The following is a 24,996-nucleotide window of genomic DNA, read 5'->3' on the forward strand; positions in this document are numbered from 1 at the left end:
GAAACGCCTGACATGGGAACGTTCTCATGACCATCTAGCCATGTGACTGACACTCCATGATATGCCCAAGTTCAGTTTTGTTTTCAAATGCCTGGTTCTGTCACAGTAAACAGTTTCCAGAATATTTTACATACTCTTGGAGCCTGTGGTTAATAATTGCTCAGTCACGATGGCTTACCGTCCACCTCTTACTTACAGGTCATTTGACAGCCACAGAAGATGTTTTGTTGCAATTAAAATAATATTTAATTAAAATACAGCATGTGATTTATGGTTTTTACTGAATAAAAACCTTACACAATAAAATCGTTTACATCTTCCTTCAACTCTAGTAAAACGGATTACTAGCACCTTAAAAAAACCTTTATAGTTTTAAACCTGATCATCCTATTTCATAATTGCCAAGACTTTGTTTCTGGTGGGCTTCTGAAAACGCACCTTGACACCTGGCCTGACGGAGGAGTAAGGCACCTGTGGATACTATGGTGAGAACTGGCAGGTAGCCCCAGATGCCTGGTCTGGTGTCCTACATGGCCCTGCCAGGTGAGTCAGCCCTGGTACAACAGCTAGCGCTCTGAAGCACCTCTCCTTCCAGTCTGGTGCCTCCATCTCTTGAGTTCAATACTGAAAGCACATTAAGGGGAGATTCACTTTTAAAAAGATGAGCTTTTCAAAATGCTCCATCATGAGCCTGGGCTGGCCAAAGCTGCCAGCCTCCATGGCTGTGCTGAACAGCTTTTCTGAGGGGACTGTACTTGGCAGACAGCCCAGAAATCGCACTGCCAAGGTGGGTAGCCCAGGTTCCAGTAGGTGAGTGGGTCACAGCTGTGCTCCAGCACCTCTTCCTCCAAATATGCAAACACCATGTCTCCAGGTAGCTTCTCTCTCTGATCTCTCTCTATTGGTGCGAGTGACCACAGGCTTTCCTCTGGGCCAGTGTCTTTAAGTGGGGACCCTGAGTAACAGCCATTGGAGGTGGCTGTGTTCTCTGAGGTAGAATTCAGTATTTCTAGCTCCCTGATTAAGTCTTGCCTGTACTGATCTGCCTCCACCTCGAACAGGGAGACTCATAGTTAGGGTTCAGCAGTGTGACAAAGATGTACCTGAGGTCATTGAGGGTGGCAGACAGGCGGCTTGCCCTGGCTTCCTTCAGGGACTTAAGCATTGTGTCAATACCCATTGTCTCCCCAAATAGCAGTTCAGCTTTTCTGCTGAGGTTTTGGATCATGGGGATGACCTGGCTCAGGGTAGACATGTGGGCACTCATCTCTCGGCTTGCAGCATCGGATGGTCTCAGCACATGGCATACAGACTGCATGACCTCCCCCTGGTCACAGCTGATCAGTTCTCTGAAGTTACGCTCAATGGATACCTCATTGACTGCCCTTTTCTGCTAAATTCAAGCATGTGGAATGATGTGCTCCACTTGGACGGTACATCCTGGATCAGCTGGTTCTGGGGCAGCTCGTGCTCTCTCTGCAGTTCTGCTAACTTCTCTCTTGCTCTGGGTGACCGATGGACCCGCTCACATAGCTTCCGGGCAATACTCAGTAAGTTCTGCACCATCCTCTGGCTCTTGATGGCCTCGCTCACAATCAGATTCACTGAAGCACTGCACACTTGAGTGTTCACCCTCACTCAGCACCTTCCCTATGCTTGGATTGTCAATGACAATGATGCCAATCTGAAGACCAATGGAAGTCACCCAGGCTTCCCACCAACACCAGCTGCTTCTGAATGCTGTTTCCACTGTAGTCACAGTCGATCTGTGACACATCTAAAAGTGCTGAGCAATGGTGGTCCTCACAATGTGGTCGGACAGTGGATGTGAAGGTGACCCAGTGAGCTATAAGGGTCAGGTGTTCACGAGTCTGGCTACTCATTAGTATTACGGAGGTGAAATGGACCACGCCGCTCTCAGCTTCCTTCAGATGTGACATAATTATCTGTTTCACATTGTCATACATACCTGGGATGGCTGTTCTAGAGAAGTAGGGAGGGGAGGGTAAAGAGTTCTGAGGTTTCAAGTATTCAAGCAGCCTGTTAAAGCCAAGGTTGTCTACAAGGGAGTATGACTGAAGGTCAAGTGTAATCATTTCAGCTATGAGACATGATTTTTTTTTTTTTGGCAACTGAATGAGTCATAGAACTTCTCTGTGAAGTCACACAAAGAGGACACCCTTGATGCCCAGAGGCCTCCGGATGCCTGGAGAATGGGGCAGAGTGGCCTCTGAGACATCATTCTTGAGTACATGGCCATGGAACCACTGCAGGTGTCTCAAGAGACAGCTGGTGCCCAGGTTGGTGGGCCTCTCGCCCCTGCTGACGGTCCAGCCACAGTGCAGGCACACCACCTTTGTTGAGTCTGCTGAACAGATAGAGAAGTGACTCCACAGCTTTGAGGTCTTCTTGCTATTAGTAGGAAACATACCTTGATGGTTTTTTTCTGATCGCTGCTGGCAAGTCAGTTAACTTGGAGGAGCTTTCTGCAGAAGCTAAGGTGGCGTATGGAGAGTTTGCCAAACTTGTACCCAGAAAGTCCTTCTGGTTCCCAACAACCTCAGGGTGGCGTCTGTACAGGTGTCGCATCAAACAACTGGTGCCAACATCCCCCTTCTTCCCCCGACTAATGACGCAGCTGCAGTACCGGCACACTGCTTTGAGACTGTCCATGGGGGCCAGGGAAAAGTGATGCCAGACTTCTGACTTCAGTCTTCTCATCACCTTCTTGTTTTGCTGGAAGACCGTGCCTGATTCAAACCTTGGATTTACTGTGTCTGATGGCTGCTTTCCTGGAGAGGACACTACCTCCCCAAAGTCATCAGAGGATGACAACATGGACACATCTTCCCGGGACACATCCCCAGGATTAGTGTGTGATGACAGGGTCTCAGGAAGCCTGTGTGGGGATGAGGAGGCAGAAGGGGACTCTTTGACTTGTTTGCCTGAAGACAATAATGCAGAGTTGAGATCCCCTTCTGGGGGCAGCAGGGCAGGCAGCAGGGTTGGAGACATGGGGTACAGTGGAAGGATGCCTGTGCTGGCCCTGTTCTCCTGCAGTACAATGGACCGATGTGCTCTCCACATGTGCCTGATGAGGCAGCTGGTGCCCAGGTCCTTCCTGTTTTTCACTCTCCTGAACTCATTCATACAGTAGACACAGACAGCCTTAGAGCTATCAAGGGGTGACAAGTAGAAGTGCTTCCAGATGGCCGACCTCCTCCTGGACCCAGATGTGCTCTTGGGAAGGGAAAGGTTTCTGTCTGCTATGGTTTCTGAAGTGTCATCATAATGGAGCAGGGAGAGGTTGGGGGAAGAGCCTGCCAAAGACTCCTCTCGGTTATACTTTTCAGTGATAGGTACATCAGAGGACACCTCTTCAGAAGAGACTACAGTCACAGACTCTTCCACTATTTGGTCAGGGGATGGGATCTTGGCAGCCATTTTCTGGACAAGTCTGACAGGTGAGAAAGAGCACAGTGCTGAGGTCTCCCACATCTGCAGGCTGTGGTGGAAGCAGAGGAGAGGGAGAGGAAAAGGAGGACCCTGATGATAGATTTCTATTTAATAAATCCTTTAGTCATTTTTACCTTTATCACTGTTCCCTGCTGTTGGAGCAGAGGTACTATCTGATCTGTTAGCTGTAGTGTGGAACTCGAGGTTCCCATGGCACGACCCCTTTACTTACTGTGAACTAAACTTACCTTCGGTTTATTGCTGTGCCACTCACCCAATAAGTTCCTTTCACTTCGCAGGCTGGCTTCCTGAAACAATCCTGTCAGCGCTTCCTCACTTTCCCCATCTTGATGGGACCTTGACAGCACTCACGCTGCCACAGTATCAAGAACTGGGCATAGGCCTGGGGGATTTAACAGAAGACAGAGACTCTGATCAGTCATGCTACAATGTCAAAGCTTTACTGAGGTTCACAGTATATATACACCAAGTCCACGGTGGAAAAACCCCTGGAAGCACAATGGAAAAACAAGTTTTTGTTCTCAGGATAAAAACAGGAACTGACCTAAGGGTGTTAACAGCTCATCGGCCAAACAGAAAAGGCCAAGATGTTCTTTTTTTTTTTTTTTTTTTTTTTTTTTTTTTTTTTTTTTCCGGAGCTGGGGACCAACTGGGCCTTGCGCTTTGCTAGGCAAGCGCTCTACCATTGAGCTAAATCCCCAAACCCCAGATGTTCTGTTTTTAAAAACAAAAGTTTCCACATGCATCAGCAAGGCTCAGCAGGGGGCAGACACTGAGGGAGCCCAGGAGGGTCCCACAGTGTATAAGTGAGTGCTCCAGGATCTCCATGACACAGAACAACAACTGAATACTGAGAGGAGTCCCAGTGAGGATCCAGTATTGATAGTGTAGATGAAGTCACAGAGCTCAAACCAGACCAATAACTCATTGCAGTCAACATTTGCAAGCAAATTGTGTAGACTAATGGTAGGTATATTGTGTGACAAACTCTGACATGCTACAGCTTCTACAAAAGACAGTTCCTCTTCTTTTTTAGGAAAAGTTTTAAGAACAGAGAAAAGAAATGAAAAGATGGGCAGATGAGTGGGACTGCGGTGCATGATGTGAAGTTCATATAGTAAGAGGGGGCGCTGGGATATTTTCTTAGTCATTGATTGATGGGGGAGTGTCTATCCCAATGTGGGTTATAAGAAAGCAGACTGAGCCAATCCAGTAAGAAACACACCTCCATGGTCCCTGACCAGCTTCTTCTCCCTCTATGTTTCTGCTCTCCCTGTTTTTGATGATGAACTGTTGTAGAAAACTGTGAATGAAACAAAATCTTTTCTACTCACTTTGCTAAATATGCAATGTCGGTTTAAATGTTTACTCATAGTTCAAAGAGTATAGGATCCACAGTACAGAAAACATCTAAAATAGTTGAGAAGGAAGCAATGTCAGAATGCTCTTTTTCCATAGCTTGTATATGTCAAAACAACTCAAACATGAAAATAAAAGTGCAGGCTCTTAGGTATGGTTGGGCAGACACAAGAATGGACATCACAGGTGGAACAGAGCAATCACAACAGTCTTAGGGAAAAACAGGCGGGGAGGCTTCCAGTTGGGGTACAGGCATGGTATGAGGCAGTAACACCCAGCTTCACTTGTATCTGCAGCCTCCTGCTGTCATAGCTGGTCAGTAACAGCAGATTGCTTAGTCCCCAGAAATCTGTGCTTTGTTGATCTGTTTGAGTGTCTCTCTGTATTGTCTGTTAGTACTCATTTCTCTGGCAATGCCATATGGAATTCAGTGGGCCCAGAAATGAGAGATGTGATCCTCCTTTTCTGTTTCCTTCTAAAATGATTTTTGAAATTCTGTGATATGGAGAAAGTGTATGAAGCAATCAGCATTCTGGAAATACGTTCTCAATGTAATGTACATTTACAATACTGTCAGTCTCAGCGTTTTTATTATGTACATGAATGGGATATTTTAGGCTGCAGTGACCTATGAGGATGTGCATGTGAACTTCATCAGTGTAAGGCTTTTGCAAGCCGCAGTTGTCTTCAAATACACAAAAGAGTTCATACTAGAGTGAAACCGTAAGAATGTACTCAGTGTGGTAAAGCCTTTGTACGTCACAGTAGTCTTCCAATGCATGAGAGAATTCATATTGGAGAGAAACCCTATGGATGTAATCATTGTGGTAAAGCCTTTGCGTATCACACTAGTCTTTGTAATCACAAAAAATCTCACACTGGACAGAATCCTATAGATGCAATTGATGCAGTAAAAGTTTGGCTCCTCAGTATAATCTTGAAACACATTGCAGACTGAATATTTGAGAAAAGCCCAATATATAATCAGTGTCATAATACCCCTACGTGTCATAGTCTTCTTCAAGCGTTCCTACTGGAAATAACCAGTCCAATAAGTGCACTAAAGCCTTGCACACCAAGCACATTTTCCCACTGAGCCATCTTCTGGTGTTTATAGAAGATTAGCAGAACTATTTCACCCTTAAAAAATTGTCTTGTTTTCTTATTATAAATAAATTGTCACCCAAGAATAGAACAGCACAGTAATTTGAATAATAAAACCTATTTGCAAATGACAGTTATCATCTGCCATCCATTGTTATGGGTTATGTTAATTTATTCCCAGGAATAAATACTCATTCTTAACACTTTCTAAGAAACCTGAATGAATGGAAGAGAATTGCACTTAAGAAAATATTAAGGAAGATAAAAAGGATATTAGTCATGAGGAAAGGGTAACACATCCTTGAATGAATCAAAACTCAACAATTAAACATTGAAATTTGTTAAAAATGCAAAAAAATTTCTGTGTTAAAGCAGATCAAAAGTAAAAAAGTGCCACCAGCTAATGTGTAGGTGACCCCCTCGGCTTCCTTACTGTAATTTATTTATTTATTTTTACACTCCAGATTTTATTCCTTTCCCAGTTCACCCTCCAACTGTTCCCCATCCCAAACCTCCTCCTTGCTGTCCCCCACTCAGCCTCCACAAGGATGTCCCTACCCCACCACGACCACCCCCCCCAGACCTCTAAATTCAATGGGGTCTCAAGTCTCCTGAGGGTTAGGTGTATCTTTTTTGACTGAACCCAGACTCTGGAGTCCTCTGCTGTTTATGTGTTGGGGACCTCACATCAGCTGGTGGATGCTGCCTGGTTGGTGATCCAGTGTCTGAGACATCTCAGCGGTCCAGGTTAATTGAGACCGCTGGTCCTCCTATAGAGTTGCCCTCCTTTTTAGCTTCCTCCAGCTTTTCCCTAATTCAACCAGAGGGGTCAGCAGCTTCTGTCCATTGGTTGGGTGCACATATCTGCATCTGACTCTTTCGGCTGTTTGTTGGGTCTTTCAGAGGGCAGCCATTATAGTTCCCTTTTTGTGAGTGCTCCACAGTCTCAGTAATGGTGTCAGGTGTTGGGGCCTCCTCTTGAGCTGGAACCCACTTTGAGCTTGTTGCTGGACCTTCTTTTCCTCAGGCTCTTCTCCATGTCCATCCCTGAAGTTCTTTCATACAGGAAGACTTATGGGTCAGAGTTTTGACTGTGGGATAGCAACCCCATCCCTCACTTGATGCCCTGTCTTTCTGCTGGAGGTGGGCTCTACAAGTTCCCTCTCCACTGTAGGGCATTTCACCTAGGTCCCCCACTTTCAGTCTTGAGAGTCTTTCACCTCCCAGGTCACTGTTATATTCTGGTTCTTTTAGATACAGATCCTCCAATACCTAAAATCTCCCAGCAGCATGGGTTATGGAGTTTTGTCATGAATTTAAGTTTAAATCCCAGCTGTTTCCTGATGAAGACTTAGGAGGGCCTATGAAAAAGCTCTATTTATAACCTATGCAAGCTAGGGGACACATGGAAGATTAATTTTTTTATGATTCCCTTCCCTGTCTCATGAGCTGCACTTTGCATTTCAAGTAAATTTCAATAAACTAAAATATTCAACACTTACGTGGGCATTTAGCAATCTATTTAAAACTCTAGAAGGGCAGTTGGCATTGAGCAGTCCCCAATTCATCTAAAATGCAAGGAAAGAGCTACTGAGTTCAGACTAAAAGGCAGTGCTGTATCGTGTGGATCCTAACCTGCCTTTAAACTTACATAATTTACCCTCTAAACTGTCTTCTACAGGTCTTACAACACAAGACAATAAAACTCTTGAGTGAACTTATTTCCAAGGTTCAGAATACAGGGCTGCTCTCCTCAGTCTCCTTGCTGAGTTAGTAAATCATGGGACGATCTGATGCCGGCAATTAGATGCATGTCATACTTGCTGCAGTCCGTTACCCCTAATTAACAATGTGTTTTAAAGAGCATTAAAAAGTGTATAGATTTTCAGATTTTGTTTGTACATTATCATAGAAGATTAGGGAACCATTTCCAGGTAGCAAGTTGTGGGATTCCCTTGTATGCACTGAATTTTTTAAATATATATATATATATTTATTTATTATTAACTTGAGTATTTCTTATTTACATTTCGAGTGTTATTCCTTTCCGGCCGGGCCAACATCCCCTAACCCCTCCCCTTCTATATGGGTGTTCCCCTCCCCATCCTCCCCCCCATTACTGCCCTCCCCTCAACAATCACATTCACTGGGGGTTCAGTCTTAGCAGGACCAAGGGCTTCCCCTTCCACTGGTGCTCTTACTAGGATATTCATTGCTACCTATGAGGTCAGAGTCTAGGGTCAGTCCATGTATAGTCTTTAGGTAGTGGCTTAGTCCCTGGAAGCTTTGGTTGCTTGGCATTGTTGTTCATAAGGGGTCTTGAGCCCTTCAAGCTCTTCCAGTTCTTTCTCTGATTCCTTCAACGGGGTCCTGTTCTCAGTTCAGTGGTTTGCTGCTGGCATTCGCCTGTATTTGCTGTATTCTGCTGTGTTCCTCAGAGAGATCTACATCCGCCCTGTCGCCCTGCACTTTTTGCTTCATCCATCTTGTCTAATTGGGTGGCTGTATATGTATGGGCCACATGTGGGGCAGGCTCTGAATGGGTGTCTTTCTGTCTCTGTTTTAATCTTTGCCTCTCTATTCCCTGCCAAGGGTATTCTTGTTCCCCCTTTTAAATAAGGAGTGAAGCATTCACATTTTGAACATCCGTCTTGAGTTTCATGTGTTCTATGCATCTAGGGTAATTCAAGCATTTGGGCTAATGTTGTTCCGCATTCTCCCATTCCACAGGCAGAAGTTGTAGCTCAGTCTCTAATCTAATGGACTGCTTCTAGATGTTCTAAATGATGGATTTCCATAATCGACCTCAGAGTATCATTGACAAAATTAGTTATGATCCTCCTCTTAGCCTAGTGTGGTATAATAACATTGTGTGAGTAACACAGGGGCTGTGCAGAGAGAGGCGTCAAGTCTAAGGCAGTACTTCCTCAGCCAGGGGTAAGATCAGTTTGTAGGCTATTTGCCTAGGAAGCCAAGAACCCTGGCAAAAACAAAACAAAACAAAACAAAACAAAACAAAACAAAACAAAACAGCATCAGGAGAAAGGAAGTCAACCCTGTGATCTCATTAAGACTATGTAGCTTTCTGCATGTGAGGGTGTGGGGTTTTCAGGCTTCCTGAGAAGACCAGAGGAGAAGCCTTGTTGGTAAATGGAGTTCTACATTTTGTGCTTATGTCAAGAGCTGTCCAGACAACAGTAGATTCCAACTTTAGTGAGTAAGGTTTCCCCACAGTCAGCTTCTGACACTGAGATATGGTAGCGTGAGAATTTGATAAGCAGCATAGGCTGCGCTTACTTACACTCTTGCTTTTCCTCAAAACTCGAGGGTTTATTAAAATTCCTTTAGATGTACATGAGCAGCAGCTTGCATGTAAAGTTACCTTCCATGTCTTCTGGACCTGGGTCCTTCAATATCATGGGCTTCCCCTTTGGAGCCTCAACTGTAGTGCCAGAAAGTGTACATTATTGAAAAGTATGCAGATTTTCTCATCCATGTGCCTCTAACAAATATCCAGTTACCAAAACTTCCAGCCCACCACGCTGGTTAGATTTGCGGACTCAGGTGAATTTGCATCAGCCTAGAGAGCCAACCCTGGGAAAGCACATCCAGGAGAACCAAAAGGATGGATTGCTGGTGCTAACAGGCTGCTGCCAGTGAGCAGCCATGAGAGCGTGAGGCCCCAGATATGGGTGAGGCTGGGTCTGAAATGCCTCACCTCAGGCCTCCGCCCCACCCCCGGTGATCTCCATGCCTGTTTTCCCCTAAGATGAAAGACGAACAGTTAAAAGTGGGAAAAGGTGGTGGCCAAAAGATTTCTGGGACGTTCGCCTTACACAGTTGCAGGCTATTCTAATGTTGCCAGAGGGAGTAAGAGGAAGAATATTTTTCTTTCCGCCCTCTCAGGTCAGTGAGATCCCAGCAGTCTGTGGGCCATTGACCAACATTCTGTAAATGTGGAAAGCTGCTTGTTTTCTTGTTCATGGAGCCATCGTGACACTATCCAGCTAATGAGAAACATTGTTAATGTATGGTGATGCTCAATGCAGGCTTCAGAGGAAGCCATACTCCGTCAAGTAAGGCCTTTAATTTACCCTCACACTGACGGACAGGTGGTAGAAAAAGGCTAGAGGCGCCTATCAAGCTCTTGTCACTTCTGAGCACCAGTTGCACAAGTGGCCCAAAAATTACTTTTGGGCACCTGCTTGAACTTCAGCACTAAGCAGGAACGATGAACCAGAGACTGAGAGAATTCCTAACAGCCAAGGATCCTGTTCCACAGACACTACAAGTCTTCGAGAGATGTTGCCTAGACAAATGCATCTCACTAATATTTTTGTCTTGATAAAAAGATGTTGCCCAGATGAAAGATGTCAGAATTTGGCCCACTCTAGAACCTGCCTACAGCCAAGGAAGGCCAATCAGTATTGTTTTGAAGTACACATGAAATTGTGGCTAAATCTCTTCTCTCCCTGTTGGAGGTCACTTTGGAGACCGTACTTATTGGTAGTATAGACCTCATTCATTTAACCTTTTGATGTCCAGCTCCTGATTGGAGGCATGGTAGGCCAGTGCCACCACGTAAGTCTGGGAAAGTGTTATTGCTTGGCTAAGAATGTGCATCTGAAAGGTGCGAGGAAACCTTATTGAAATTGCTGATGCTATCACCAATCTGTTGGCTTAATTTCCACCTGAATGTGTGAGATACTGTTTCAGCTGTGAGGCAGGGGGATCACTTCAGTACACACTGAGCAACCAGCTGTGTGTGCTAGAGCCCCTATGAATTAAAAAAAAAACTAAGAAATCAGAAAAAGAAGGACTTGACTGGTTCTCGGTTTTGGCCCCAGATGAATGAATAAAAGAACAAAGGAAAGAACGTTGACTGTTCCTAAGTATGGTGGAAGAGAAAGCTTTTGTTAATAAACGGGAGAACAGAGCCAGAGCCAGGTAGGAGAATCCAGGGTGGAAATGATGCTGAGGCATGTGACAAGAGGAGGGAGGGGACAGAGAGGTAGAGGAAGAGGTCAGGGATATAAAGGGTAGATGAAAAAAGCTCTCCACTTCCCCCAAGGTAACCTAAATGTTTGTATTCTATAGGAGCAGGCGTCTGGGGGAAGGGTAGCTAAGCTCCTAGTCTGGAGAAGTTCAGGATAGGGGCCAGGTATGCAGGCCAACACTGTAACAGGTAGGGACTGAGATGCAGAGAGAAACTGGCAGACAGCAGTTTTAATAGATAGGGACCGCATTTATTTGTCCCTGGGTTTGAGACCTAACACTATCTGCCCAGAAGGAAGAAGGGGAAATTCCTATTGAGTACAGGAAAAGTGCAGGGGCGACTTTGCTGTTCAGGAGCAAGTTCTACTGCAAATCCAGTCTTAAGATCTATGCCAGCTCTGGTCCTGCACAGTGGACGCCAACATGTGCAACAGTGTCTCTCTGGGACGCTGCTCCTGTCACTCAGGCCTCAGTAGCCAATCAGGACTTCGAGACAGGCCCTCTAGTCATAATGGGGCGAGCACTTCCTGTCCGTCATATTACCTGCTTCACTGTGAATCTGAGGAAAGCAGTTTTGACCATCAACTGGGAGCTGTGAGGAGAGCGGGGCAAACTAGGAATCCGCGCCATGGTGAGCGGGGCTACGGTCCCCATGCGGGGTGGAGCCGCGGGGTTCCGCGTAGGGTTGTCCCGGGTTGCGGGAACCGGTGGCGACACTCAGTGACCATTGTGATTTCATTTGTTCACCTGAGGTTCCTCAGTTCCCTTAACCTCCCAGGCAGAAGCGGGACCTCTCAATGAGACAGTTTCCTTGGCTGCGCCTGCGCATAGTATGGGAAGCAAGAAGTGTTGGTCGGTTATGGTCATCCTTCATCCTGCGCGCATGCGCGACTTTTGTTGTTGGTGAAGAGGGATTTGCTTACTAGCACAGCAAATTCTTTAGTGTCTTCTAGAAGTTCTTCCCCTGGCCCTTGACATTGAGGTGTAGGATCCGTCTGCAGTTAACTCTGCGCAGGTGTAAAGTCTGCCTTATTAACACAGTCGCTGTAGATGCCGCGGGGGTCCAGTCACGTGTGTCAGGAAGGCCAGCCTCACTGTGGTCCCCTGTCAAGGTTGACCCAATATTAGTTATGATTTTGTCCTGAGTGCTCTCTCATGTTCTGCTGATCTCTTTATTCTTTCTCAGTAGCACAGTCTTTATTGCAGGTGTAGGGGAGTTTTGAAGTCAGATGGTGTCACTGTGCTGTCTGTTCAGTCTTGTGTTGCTCATGTTTTCGTTCATGATGACCTTTTGTCATCGGTTTTCTGTTCTTTGCAGAAATCGTTAGACTCTTTATTGGATGTTTGTGGAATCTATAGCTGAGATTGTGTACTGAAATAATACTGAGACTTGTCTAGAGTCATAGGATTTCTCTCCTTTAATCAAGTTCTTTGAGTCTTTTAATTACGAAATTATAGTTTTGGCTACAGATATTTGTAATATTGTCACTCATATGTCTTACGACTCTTTTATCCATGGTAACATATAAGAGATATGGATCTTTATTTTTAATTTACTAAATTAATTTCATGTGCATGAGTGTTTTGCTTTCCTGTATAGCTGTTCATCACTTGGGTATTTGGTGCCCGGAGAAGACCAAAGAGGCCATTAGATGCCCTCCACCAGGATCTGGTGATAGTTTTATGTCATCACATTGGTGCTGGGAGCCAAACCCCAGTCTTCTAGAGCAGAAGCCTTAACTGCTGAGCCATCTCTCCTGTCTTAAACTTGACAGGCTTTCACAATTTTACATGTGAGTGTGCCCATTCACAGGCTGAAAACTGAGTGTTAAGGTGATTGAGTTTCGGTTAAAAGTCTTGTTCTGGGGAGTCGGGAGATGTCTCAGAGGTACTGGTGAGATTGGGTCAGCCTGACACAAGCTAGAGTCAGACCGGCCTGTGGGCAAATGTGTAGAGTATTCTGGGGATTAATGATTGATACAGAGTGCCCATCCCCCTCTGTTTTGTGCTGCCCAGGGCAGGGACTTTGGAGTTGTATAAGAGGGCAGCCTCAGCCAGCCATGAGAACAGGGCAGTTTCTTAGTCAGAGTTCCTATTGCTGTGAAGAGATACGGTGACCAACAGCATCACTAATAAAATTATTTGGATAGGGCTCACTTCCAGTTTCAGAGGTTTAATCCATTATTGCCACAGCATGGAGTATACACAGCAGACATGGTGCTGGAGAGGTAAGCGGCGACTTCTAAGTCCAGATCAGCAGGCAGTAGTTATACAGACACTGGGTCTGGTTTGAGCATTTGAAACTCCAAAGCCTTTTCAGACTTTCTCCAGCAAGGCCTACTCCACTAAGGGTAAAGGTCCTAGTACTTGTCAAGTAGCACCACTTCCTAATGGCCAAGCCCTGAACTCTGTGAGCCTTTGGGTACCATTCTTACTCAAACCACCATAAGCAGTAAGCAGCACTTATCAAGTTTACAGCATATGTGGGATGCAGAAGTCTATCATTTCTGGTTATACAATTTAGCAAAGTCTTGTAGTTGCCTCATGCTGCAGACTTCTTATCATGTAGAAATTTTTCTTTACTAATCTCTGTGTGGTGTGGTTTCACATTGGGAAGGCACATTAATTCCAGAACAGCTTCACCTCCAGGCTTTCAGGAAAAGATGTTTACAACGAGGTCTCTTATGTTGACTCTGGTTGCCTTCCTCCGACTGTGTAGCCATACAGGTCTTCTGAGCCAACCTCCTCAATTCTTGGGTTAAAGGTTTGTGGCACCACACAGTTCTAAAAATAATCCATTTGATTTACATAGTGGTCTGTTCATGTCAATAGCAGGACTAGGACTTGCGTGTGGAGCATGGATTCTTTATTGACACCAGAAAAAAAGGAAGGAAAAGCTTACTGTGTATGCTGCAGGTCAAAACAGGCTAGGCAAGAGCTGGACTACAGACTTTTAACAGTAGGGGTCTCCATTATCCTGATGTGGTAGGAGAGTGTCTTTCTGTGTACTTTCCCAGCATGCATTAGTTTATAGCTTTTGAATTAAGACAGCCAAATTGGTAGATGTAGAATTTGGGGAAGTTATCTTGGGCCAATGAAATTTTCAATTGGCCAGCTCTCCCGTGGGTAAGTGCAAATCTGGTTGGCTCGCTTCAGTTTGGTAATGGAGGACAGACATGGGGCATTCGTCTTTGACTTGTGTATCAGTATACAACCCTCAGCAGTTCACATTTTACATAGGGCAGTTTATACACTGTCTTCCTAATGTCATTTTCTCTACCAGGAAAGAACTTACATTGTTTTAAAGTCAATATACCTAAATAGTTTTTAAAAGTTATTTATATCTCCTTTAAAAGACTGTTTTTTTTTTTTTTTTTTTTTTTTTTTTTTTGCTTGGGACATAGTGTGGTGGTTTAGACCCCAAAGACTCTTGTGTTTGAATGCTTGCCTCATAGGGAGTGGGTGCTGTTAGGAGGTGTGGCCTTGTTGGAGGAAGTGCATCACTGTGGAGGTGGGCTTCGAGGTCTCCTATGTGCTCAACTCCAGCCAGTGTGACACAGTCCCTTTCTTCTCCTGCCTGTGGATCAAGTTGTAGAACTCACAGCTCTCTCTCCACTGCCATGTCTACTTGGACACTGTTCTACTGCCGTGCCTCCTGTCTTGGAGAAAAAATGAACTTCCACTCTTCCCTTTAAACATTTCCTTCTGCTGCAAATTTATACTCCTTTGATCTTTGTTACATTCTACAGTTTAAATACGTTTTGAGCTTAAAAGAACTCAGGCTAAATTTCCCATTAGCGATGGCTTCGTATAAATTGAATTACAGTTTTTCTCTGCTGTGCCTAACTTTAGAGAGAGATTTCTTTCCTTTGGAATCTTTGGGTTGAACATCTGCAGATAGTGGTATTTTGACTTCTTCCTTTCCAATCTGTATTCCTTTGACCTCTTTTTGTTGTCTAATTGCTAGGACTTCTTGAATAGGTAGGGAAAGAGTGGGCAGCCTTGTCTAGTCCCTGATTTTAGTGGGATTGCTTCAAGTTTCTCTCCATTGAGTTTGATGTTAGCTACTGGTTTGCTGTATATATGCTTTTTCAGCATCTAATGAAATGATCATGTAGTTTTTATCTTTGAGTTTGTTTATATAGTGGATTACGTTGATGGTTTTCCACACATTAAACCATCCCTGCATCCCTGGGATGAAGCCTACTTGATCATGGTGGATGATTGTTTTAATGTGTTCTTGGATTCAGTTTGCAAGAATTTTATTGAGTATTTTTACATCAATATTCATAAGGAAATTGCTCTGAAGTTCTCTTTCTTTGTTGGGTTTTTGTGTGGTTTAGGTATAAGAGTAATTGTGGCTTCATAGAAGGAATTTGGTAGTGTTCTGTCTGTTTCTATTATGTGGAATAGTATGGACAGATTGGTATGAATTCTTCTATGAAGGCCTGATAGAATTCTGCACTAAACCCATCTGGTCCTGGGCTCTTTTTGGTTGGGAGACTTTTAGTAACTGTTTCTATATCTTTAGGAGTTATGGGGTTGTTTAAATGGTTTATTTGTTCCTGATTTAACTTTGGTAACTGGTATCTGTCTAGAAAATTGTCAATTTCCTCCAGATTTTCAAGTTTTGTTGAATATAGGCTTTTGTAGTATGATCTGATGATTTTTTTAATTTCTTCAGATTCTGTTGTTATGTCTCCCTTTTCATTTCTGATTTTGTTAATTTGGATACACTTTCTGTGACTTCTGGTTAGTCTGGCTAAGGGTTTATCTATCTTGTTGATTTTCTCAAAGAACCAGCTCCTGGTCTTGTTGATTCTTTGTATAGTCCTTTTTATTTCTATTTGGTTGATTTCAGCTCTGAGTTTGATTATTTCCTGCCTTCTACTGCTCTTGAGTTTATTTATTTCTTTTTGTTCTAGATCTTCTAGGTGTGCTGTCAAGCTGTTGACATATGCTCTCTCTTGTTTCTTTTTGTAGGCTATGCAGAGCTATGAGTTTTCCCCTTAGTACCACTTTCATTGTGTCCCATAAGTTTGGGAATGTTGTATCTTCATTTTCATTAAATTCTAAGAAATCTTTAATTTCTTTCTTTATTTCTTCCTTGATCAAGTTGTCGTTGAGTAGAGCATTGTCCAATTTCCATGTATATGTGGGCTTTCTGTCATTATTGTTGTTATTGAAGACCAGTCTTGTGCGTGGTGATCTGATAGGATGCATGGGATTATTTCTGTCTTTCTGTATCTAATGAGGCCTGTTTTTATGACCGATTATATGGTCAATTTTGGAGAAAGTACCATGAGATGGTGAGAAGAAGGTATATCCTTTTGTTTTAGGATAGAATGTTCTATAAATATCTGTTAAGTCCATTTGGTTCATGACTTCTCTTAGTCTGTCTATGTCTCTGTTTAATTTCTATTTCCATGATCTGTCCATTGATAAGAATGGGGTGTTGAAATCTCCAACTATTATTGTGTGAGATCCAATGTGTGTTTTGAGCTTTAGTAAGTTTTCTTTTATGTATGTAGGTGCCCTTGTATTTGGAGCATAGATATTTAGGATTGAGAGTTCATCTTGGTGGATTTTTCCTTTGATGAATATGAAGTGTCCTTCCTTATCTTTTTTAATGACTTTTGGTTGAAAGTCAATTTTATTTGATATTAGAATGGCAACTCCAGCTTGTTTCTTTGGCCATTTGCTTGGAAAGTTGTTTTCCAGCCATTTACTCTGAGGTAGTGTCTGTCTCTGTCTCTGAGGTGTGTTTCCTGTAGGCAGCAAAATGCTGGGTCCTCTTTACTTATCCAGTCTCTTAGTCTATGTCTTTTTATTGGGGAATTGAGTCCGTTGATGTTGAGAGATATTAAGGAATAGTGATTGTTGCTTCCTGTTATTTTCATTGTTAGAGGTGGAATTATGTTTGTCTCTGTTTTGGTTTCATTGCAAGGAAATTATATTCTTGCTTTCTGTATGGTGTTGTTTCTTTCCTTGTGTTGGAGTTTTCCATCTGTTATCCTTTGTAGGGCTGGATTTGTAGAAAGATATTGTGTAAATTTGGTTTTGTCATGGAATATCTTGGTTTCTCCATCTATGTTAATTGAGAGTTTTGCTGGATACAGTAACCTGGGCTGGCATTTTTGTTCTCTTAGGGTCTGTATGACATATGTCCAGGATCTTCTGGCTTTCATAGTCTCTGGTGAGAAGTCTGATGTAATTCTTATAGGTCTGTCTTTATATGTCACTTGACCTTTTCCCCTTACTGCTTTTAATATTCTTTGTTTTGTGCATTTGGTGTTTTAACTATTATGTGACGGAAGGAATTTCTTTTCTGGTCCAATCTATTTGGAATTCTGTAGGCTTCTTGTATGTTTATGGGCATCTTTTTCTTTAGGTTAGGGAAGTTTTCTTCTATAATTGTGTTGAATATATTTACTGGCCCTTTAAGTTGGGAGTCTTCACTCACTTCTATACCTGTTATCCCTAGGTTGATCTTCTCATTGTGTCCTGGATTTCCTGTATGTTTTCGGCTAGAAGCTTTTTTCATTTTACATTATCTTTGACAGTTGTGTTGATGTTTTCTATGGTATCTTCTGACCCTGAGATTCTCTTTTCTATCTCTTGTATTCTGTTGGTGATGCTTGTATCTACGGCTCCTTGTCTCTTCCTTAGGTCTTCTATATCCAAGGTTGTCTCCCTTTGTGCTTTCTTTTTCGTTTCTTTTTCCATTTTCAATTCCTTCACCTGTTTGGTTGTGTTTTCCTGTAATTCTTTCAGGGATTTTTGTGTTTTCTCTCTAAGGGCTTCTACTTGTTTACTTGGTTCCTGCATTTCCTTAAGGGAGTTCTTTATGTCTTTCTTAAAGTCTTCCATCATTATCAAAAAATCTGATTTTAAATCTAAATCTTGCTTTTCTAGTGTGTTTGGATATCCAGTATTTTCTTTGGTGGGAGAACTGGGCTCTGATGATGCCAAGTAGTCTTGATTTCTGTTGCTTAGGTTCCTGTGCTTGCTTCTAGCCATTGGGTTGTCTCTGGTGTTTGCTTGTCTTGCTGTTTCTGAGAGTGACTTGACCCTGCTGTAGGCCTCTGTGTCAGCACTCCTGTAGAACTGTTTTCCTGTTTTCTTTCAGCCTTTCCTGAGAATAGGTGCTCTGATTTTAGGTGTGTCGGCCCTCCTGGAGAATGTTTTTCAGCTTTAGGCAAAGGGTCCTGCCCCTGATTGTTCCTAGGTCCTTGCACCCCGCGGGCACAGTTGGTACTATGTGTTTCTCTCTTGGGTCTGGACTGTGGGCAGAGGGTATTCTCTGACTTCTCAGGAGTATCCACACTTCTGAGGGTCCAGCTCTCTCCCCCATGGGATTTGGGTACAGGGAGCTGTTTGGCCAGTTCAGTTTGGTCCTGGGCGCAGACCAGAACCGTGGGTACCAGCTACTGTCTGTTCCTATATCCTTGTGTCCAGAGGCACTGTGCAGTTTCCCCTTGGACCAGGGATGAGGGCAGAGGTGTGCAGAGGTGGCAGTCTGTCCTGCGGTCTCCGAGTGTCTGTACTGCTGGGTGTTCAGCTCTTTTCCCCATGGGATTTGGGTGCAGCGAACTATGGGATGGTTATCAATTTCTTTATTGGCTTTTTAAGGTGGGAATCTTCATTCTGTTCTATACCTTTTATCCTTAGGTTTAGTCTTCTCATTGTGTTCTAGGTTTCCTCAATGTTTTGGGTTAGGAGCCTTTTGCTTTTTGCATTTTCTGTGACTATCATGTCAATGTTTTCTATGGTATCTTCTGCCCCTGAAGTTCTCTCTTCTATCTCTTGTATTCTGTTGGTGATACTTGTGTCTATGACTCCTGATCTCTTTCCTAGGTTTTCTATCTCCAGGGTTGTCTCCCTTTGTGATTTCTTTATTGTTTCTATTTCCATTTTTATATCCCAGATGGTTTTGTTCAATTCTTTCACCTGTTTGTTTGTGTTTTCCTGTAACTCTGTTAGGGATTTTTGTGTTTCCTCTTTAAGAGCTTCTACCTGTTTACTCGTGTTTTCCTGTATTTCTTTAAGGGAGTTATTTATGTCCTTCTTAAAGTCTTCTATCACCATTATGAGATGTGATTTTAAATTCAAATCTTGCTTTTCTGGCGTGTTGGAATAGCCAGTATTCAGTGGTTGGAGAACTATGTTCTGATGATGTCAAGTAGTCTTGGTTTCTGTTGCTTAGGTTCTTAAGCTTGCCTTTCACCATCTGGTTATCTCTGATGTTAGTTGTTCTTGCTGTCTTTGACTGGAGTTTGTCTGTCCTGTGAGCCTGTGATCTTGCACTCTTGGCACAGATGGAGACTGAAAGGGACCTAGGCAACCTGTGGCCCCCACTCTCCATGCGCTCCCAGTGGGTCTCTCTTTGGATAGTCAGTGGAGAGAAAGTGGGGTCCCACCTGTGGACTTAGGAGTGAGAGCGCTCCCGGCAGACCAGCTCTCTGTGGGCAGTTTTTGGGTCTGAGAGCTGTGGGACAGCCCCAACTCTGTGCAAAGGTTGCATTCTAGTCTTTTTAAAATTGCTGATGCCAGGTGAAAATCAATCAGTGGGTTAAATTTGACTTGAATAGCCTGGGCACCATTTTAGCCGTGTGACAAGTGGATCACAAGTTGCTGTTTTGTGATCTGTATGTGCTGTTCACCTTGTAAATAGATGAAGAAGTGACTACTGAGTTCAGCGATGACTTTGTAATTCAGGTGTTGTTTTAAAACAGTGTGGTGATGGGGAATTCCTTTGGCAGGTGTAGTCAAGGTGTGCCCTGGGAAACTATTCCATACATCTGATGTAAAAGAGGTTTATTGGGGGAGGATGGAAGTTTGAGTTCCTGGCGAAGGGATAGAAGCAGAAAAGTAGACATGTAGACAGGCAGGTAGATGGGAGTAGTGTCATCAGGCCAGAGAGAATGGGGCAGAGAGGGAGACAAAGGGGGCTTGAAGGGTAGAGAGACAGCTGGGTTGGCAGGCAGGTCCTTCTGTCATGCTGAACACACCAGATATACTTGGTGGCAGCTGCAGATGATGGTGGCAGATGATGACATAAGCCGTTGCCAAGTATCTGATAGTACGGTAGTGGAATTGCTTGTAGGCTAACAGGCCACCTTCTACCATAATGCCCATCTCTCCAGTTCTGGGACAGTTCTTTGCCTGGCTAAAGTCCAGAGCTGGGAACCATTGTGCTGTGACACTTCACAACACTCTTTTCCAAATGAAAGGTTTCAATCATTCAGGCCTCTCTAGCCAATCAGGGCCTCTAGACGGACTTGCCAATCAGAGTTGGCAGGGCACTTTAGGGCCTCAATATTATAGGCTTGGCTAAGGTACTTAAATAAGCTGTCTTGCTCAGTATGCTGAGCTGTAACTTGCTGACAGAAGGAGTGAAGAGAGTGGGGCGAGCCCAGAATCCTCATCATGGTTGAGTGGTGCTCCTTCACCACAGGAGTATGAGCTGGAGGAGCCTGTGTGTGGTTCATCCTGTGAGGTAGATACTGGTGGCACCCAGTGAAGTCCTTTGAGTTCTGTGGAGTCCCTACATCTCCCACTCAGAGGAGAGACCTCTGAGTGACTTAGTTTAAAGGTATGTTTTATTTGCCTGTTGCATCTCAGACACTTATTTGCTCTGTCTGTTAACCTGGACCTACTCTTGGAAGCCTCTAGGCTTAGTACAATGTGGTACCATCTAATGTAAGCTTAGAATGCTTTCAGCCTCTGAGACTTATTGTAGAATAAACTCATCCTTTCTTCTTTCTGACTTCTGTCTTATGGCTCAAACTCCTCTCCAAGCTTATTGGTTCCAACAGGCTTCTGTCAGCTTCTCTGTGTTCCTCTGCTTGAGCTCAAACTAACTCTAGCAATATGTTCAGATCGTCTGGCTCCTTCTCATTCTCTGGCTTGTTTTGTCTTTACCTGTGTCTAGGTTGTTCTCTCTTCCACCTGTCTCTGTAAAACTCTCCTGGTAAAACTGCCTTCGGATTCCACACTGTGTTGTCATGAACTCAAATCTACTGCCAGGCCTTTCCACTCACTGATTCAACAAAACTGACTGGAACCCAGAGATCTGCATGCCCCTGTGTCCTGAGTGCTGGGTTCAAAGGTGTGCACCACACTCTGGACCTAAGCTGATCTTTACTTTAGATGTCCTGTAACAGGCTGTCGCTGAACTCAGAGACCTGGTTGCCTCTGTCCCAAGGTATTAAAGGTGTCTGCATTCCAGCTGGGTCACATGGAACTGGAAGGTCTTTGGATGTGACCCCTCACCAAAGCATGTGTTTTCTGAATCTAATTTCCTCTGCACTTAGTTCCCTTGGGCACAGCTGCACAGAAACCTTGTGTGAAAACATCCTTGTTGCTGATGTCACTGTGCAATGAGCCTGCTTCAGTGTCTTTCTCTCTTGCCAGGGAAGGCAGAGGTGGTGACCGCAGAGCTCTGGTTTCTCCAGTGACCTCTAGGAGTTCTTCAGTGGGCACCTAACATTCAGGTGTAGAAAAGTGAAATGGAAACTTACGGTTTCTTTGGAAAGCCAGTCGTGTCAGATGGTGTTGCTAGGTCAGATACATGTAGGAGTGTTTTCCTGATGCAGTCACAGGTGAGAGGGTGTTTCACTAAGGCAGACATGTGTAATAACATTCTGCTGAAGCGCACACAGGCGAAAGTATATTTTGCTAAAGTAAGCATGTAGGACACATAATGAAGGATTCTTGGCTAAACGACATGCATATATTGATTTGCCTGAGATCGCATTGCTGAGCTTTTCTTGTGATGATGCAATAGAGAAAAAACTACTCAAAGTCTAGTGACGTCGATCTGCTTCTCCATGCTTCCTTGGAGTCAGGCCGATTGGCAGAGTGATGTCAGCTGATATAGACTCACATGGAATTTGGCTAAGACAGACTGGTGCTGAGGCAAGACCCATGCAAGGACACATGGAGGGAGTGTTTGGAGGGAGTATAAATAGGACTCAACGCACAGTGACAGGGGTTGGGGTGGGGAGAGGGGGCAGGGCTTGCATAGCTAGGTTTTCAACACTTCTTGGTCACAAGTCTTCATCTTTTCTGATCTTCTCTTCTTTGAGAGAGGCATAGCAGAGAACTTCTCCTGATGTCCCTGCTGGCCTGAGTCACTACTGATGACTTGTACGATTCAGTGGAGGCCTGGCTATTTCTCCTTGGTTGTGCTGCCACTGCTGACTGTGTTTGGATCTAGACACTGTGGTGTATTTGTGAAGTGTTTGCCAGTGGATACAGCTGCGGGTGCTGAGTCCTGCGAACTGAACTGCTGATTTCTTGACAACGCAGAAGAGGTTTGCTCTAAAGAACAATTTCTAAATTGTTTCCTTTTATCCTGATAACCTTTCTTTTCCACTGCCTCTGGTGTATGGTGGGCTAGAAATAGGTTAAAGCATTCAGGAATCCATATCAAAAGTAGGATTTGAAAAAAATTCTAAGCTTACAGAAACTGTCTGCAGTTAATTCTCTGCTGGTCTAAATCTCTGTTATTTACTTATTTGCATGTAGATGCCATGGGCCTGGTCATGTGTGTTAGGAAAGCCAGACTCAATGGGTTTCCTGGTCTCATTTGTTAATATTTACTCTATTTTAATTTTGTGGTCTGTTGGTCTTTTTATTCTATCACAAATAGTATGTTACAGGTAGGTTTTTCCTGTTTTCTGTGGGAATGGGGGGTGGAAGGAAACAAGGGCTAATACCACGCCCTCAGAAAAGATACATACTTTAACCCGAGGAGAGAAGGTTATATATAATAACCTGAGGAGAGAAGGTTATATATAATAACCTGAGGAGAGAAGGTTATATATAATAACCTGAGGAGAGAAGGTTATATATAATAACCCGAGGAGAGAAGGTTATATAAAATAACCCGAGGAGAGAAGGTTATATAAAATAACCCGAGGAGAGAAGGTTATATATAATAACCCGAGGAGAGAAGGTTATATATAATAACCTGAGGAGAGAAGGTTATATATAGTAACCTGAGGAGAGAAGGTTATATATAATGACCCGAGGAGAGAAGGTTATATATAATGACCCGAGGAGAGAAGGTTATATATAATGACCCGAGGAGAGAAGGTTATATATTGAGAGATAGAGTTTTAAATTAGCCCAAAACTCAACAACAGGACCTGTCTCTGGAAGACAGATTGTTAAAAATGCAAGAGAACTACTTTGCTTATCACCCGGTGTGAGTAACTGTTCTTTGCTCTGCCCCTGTGATGTTTATTTAAGCCCCTACTTGTGCTTTCCAGCCATTGCGTCCTGCAGAGAGCATTCCAGGAACCAGGGGGCCATAAAAACTTTTGGTGTCCCCTTATCTTCTGGAGCCATAAAACAATCCTGTAACTTGTGGTGCCTTCCCCTTTGACATCCCCCCATCCCCTGGGCTCACAGCCTCTGCCTTTAAATACTCTTTCTCCCAGCCTCTCGGGTCGACACTTCTGTCTCCTGCGCGGGATACGTGTCGGCTTGGAGATCTCTATAATAGGTCTCCGTAATAAACCTCACCTTTGCTTATTACATCCAAAATGGTCTCTCTGTGTCTGGGGTCTGTGATTTCCCAAGACTTGAGTAAGGGTCTCTCTGCATGTGATCTTTCAATATAATAACCCGAGGAGAGAAGGTTATATATAATAACCTGAGGAGAGAAGGTTATATATAATAAGGAAGCTGTAACCCAGCAGAGGAGTTGTCTCTACCCTATTTGGAGGAAATACTGTCTTTCCTTTCGTACTTTCTCTTTCTGTCTCTCCTTTTCCTCTCTGTCCCTCTCCTCTCTCAGTGCCCATTAGGCTCTTTCAGTCTTTTTCTTTTAGAGCTGTTCTACTTGGGTCACATTCCTGCAATGATGGGTTGTATTAGCTCGACAGCCGCAGGCTCCTGGTTTTGAATGCTAGTGCACAGCTAGAACTAGCTACATCATTAACGGATCTGCCCCTGTGGGAGTAGGTGTGTCACATTTGTTTGGGTTTGTCAGGCTTGGCTCTGTATGACAAAGGCCTCTCTGCGGCTGTCCTGGATGAAGGAAACAAGCTGTTTATCCATGGTGGATGTGAACTTACTCAGGGCGAACCAGAGATTAAATACCTTTTGCAGGAAGGGATGCTTGGGAAGGTAGGCTTCTTGGCTGAACCCTTAGGGGCTATCTAGCTATTTAGTTAGCATGAAGAACTCGATGGCCACTTGACTCACTGTCGAGGCTCTCTTAGTGAGGTGTCCGGTCACATGCTCCAGGACAGGAACCTGTTTGGAGGTAGATTGAAATACCTACCATTTTCAATTAGAATTGCTGGGGATCCTTAATCTTCTCAACCTTACCAGCTTTTCCTCTGGTGGCACAGTCCGCTGTTCCACAATTCCATTTTCTTTTTATAAAGGGGAGGTGTCATTGAAGTAACTGTCTCCTTTGTTATTTGTAGTTAAAATTTTGGGTGGAGTAGTGTGTAAGCACTAAAACGCAGCATAAGCCAGAGGTGTATTGAGGGGTGGGATAGTAAGAGGAGGGATTAGTGAACCAACTTCATTGTTTAGTGGGTTGAAATCAAGATTAAGTTTGCACAGGGCTTTTTGGTTTTGTTTTTCATGGAGTTAACATTGGTCTTAAACATCATTTGATTTATCTACATAGACCTAGCATTTTCCTGACTATCATGCAAGTTTCCACACGTTTTCTAGAATTAGGCTCTGGCAAGAGATTTCATCTGTTGCTGGAATGACCTAAGACTGTCAGCTCTCATTGTCTGCTTGTCTGGAAAGTCTCCAATCAGATGGTGTGTTTGGACAAAGGTTGTAGAGGGAGGAGCTGATAACTAAAATCTAGCTTCCTAGTTGTGTATTTATTTATTTATTAGATATTTTTATATTTACATTTCAGATGTTATCCCTTCTCCTGGTTTCCCATTGGTAAACCCCCACCCCCTCCCCCTTCTATGAGGGTGTTCCCCGACCCATCTACCCACCCCTTCCTGCCTCCCCACTCTGATATTACCCTATGCTGGGGGGTTGAGCCTTGGAAGGACCAAGGGCCTCTCCTCC

General features: G+C 43.9%; 1 protein-coding gene and 1 pseudogene across 1 annotated transcript in view; one reads left to right on the forward strand and one right to left on the reverse strand.

The window, feature by feature from the left end:
- Window positions 1-475: 475 nt before the first annotated feature.
- Window positions 476-11,565, reverse strand: LOC116886146 (annotated as a pseudogene).
- Window positions 11,493-24,996, forward strand: part of LOC116886225 (zinc finger protein 431-like) — a 30,690-nt gene continuing 17,186 nt past the window's right edge. Inside the window, exon 1 of the mRNA XM_032887659.1 lies at window positions 11,493-11,566. Coding sequence (XP_032743550.1) covers window positions 11,564-11,566 — 3 coding nt within the window. The 5' untranslated portion in view covers window positions 11,493-11,563. The remainder of the gene's footprint in view (window positions 11,567-24,996) is intronic.

This window comes from Rattus rattus, chromosome 1 (assembly GCF_011064425.1).
Source record: "Rattus rattus isolate New Zealand chromosome 1, Rrattus_CSIRO_v1, whole genome shotgun sequence".
In the NCBI taxonomy this organism is placed as follows: Eukaryota; Metazoa; Chordata; class Mammalia; order Rodentia; family Muridae; genus Rattus; species Rattus rattus.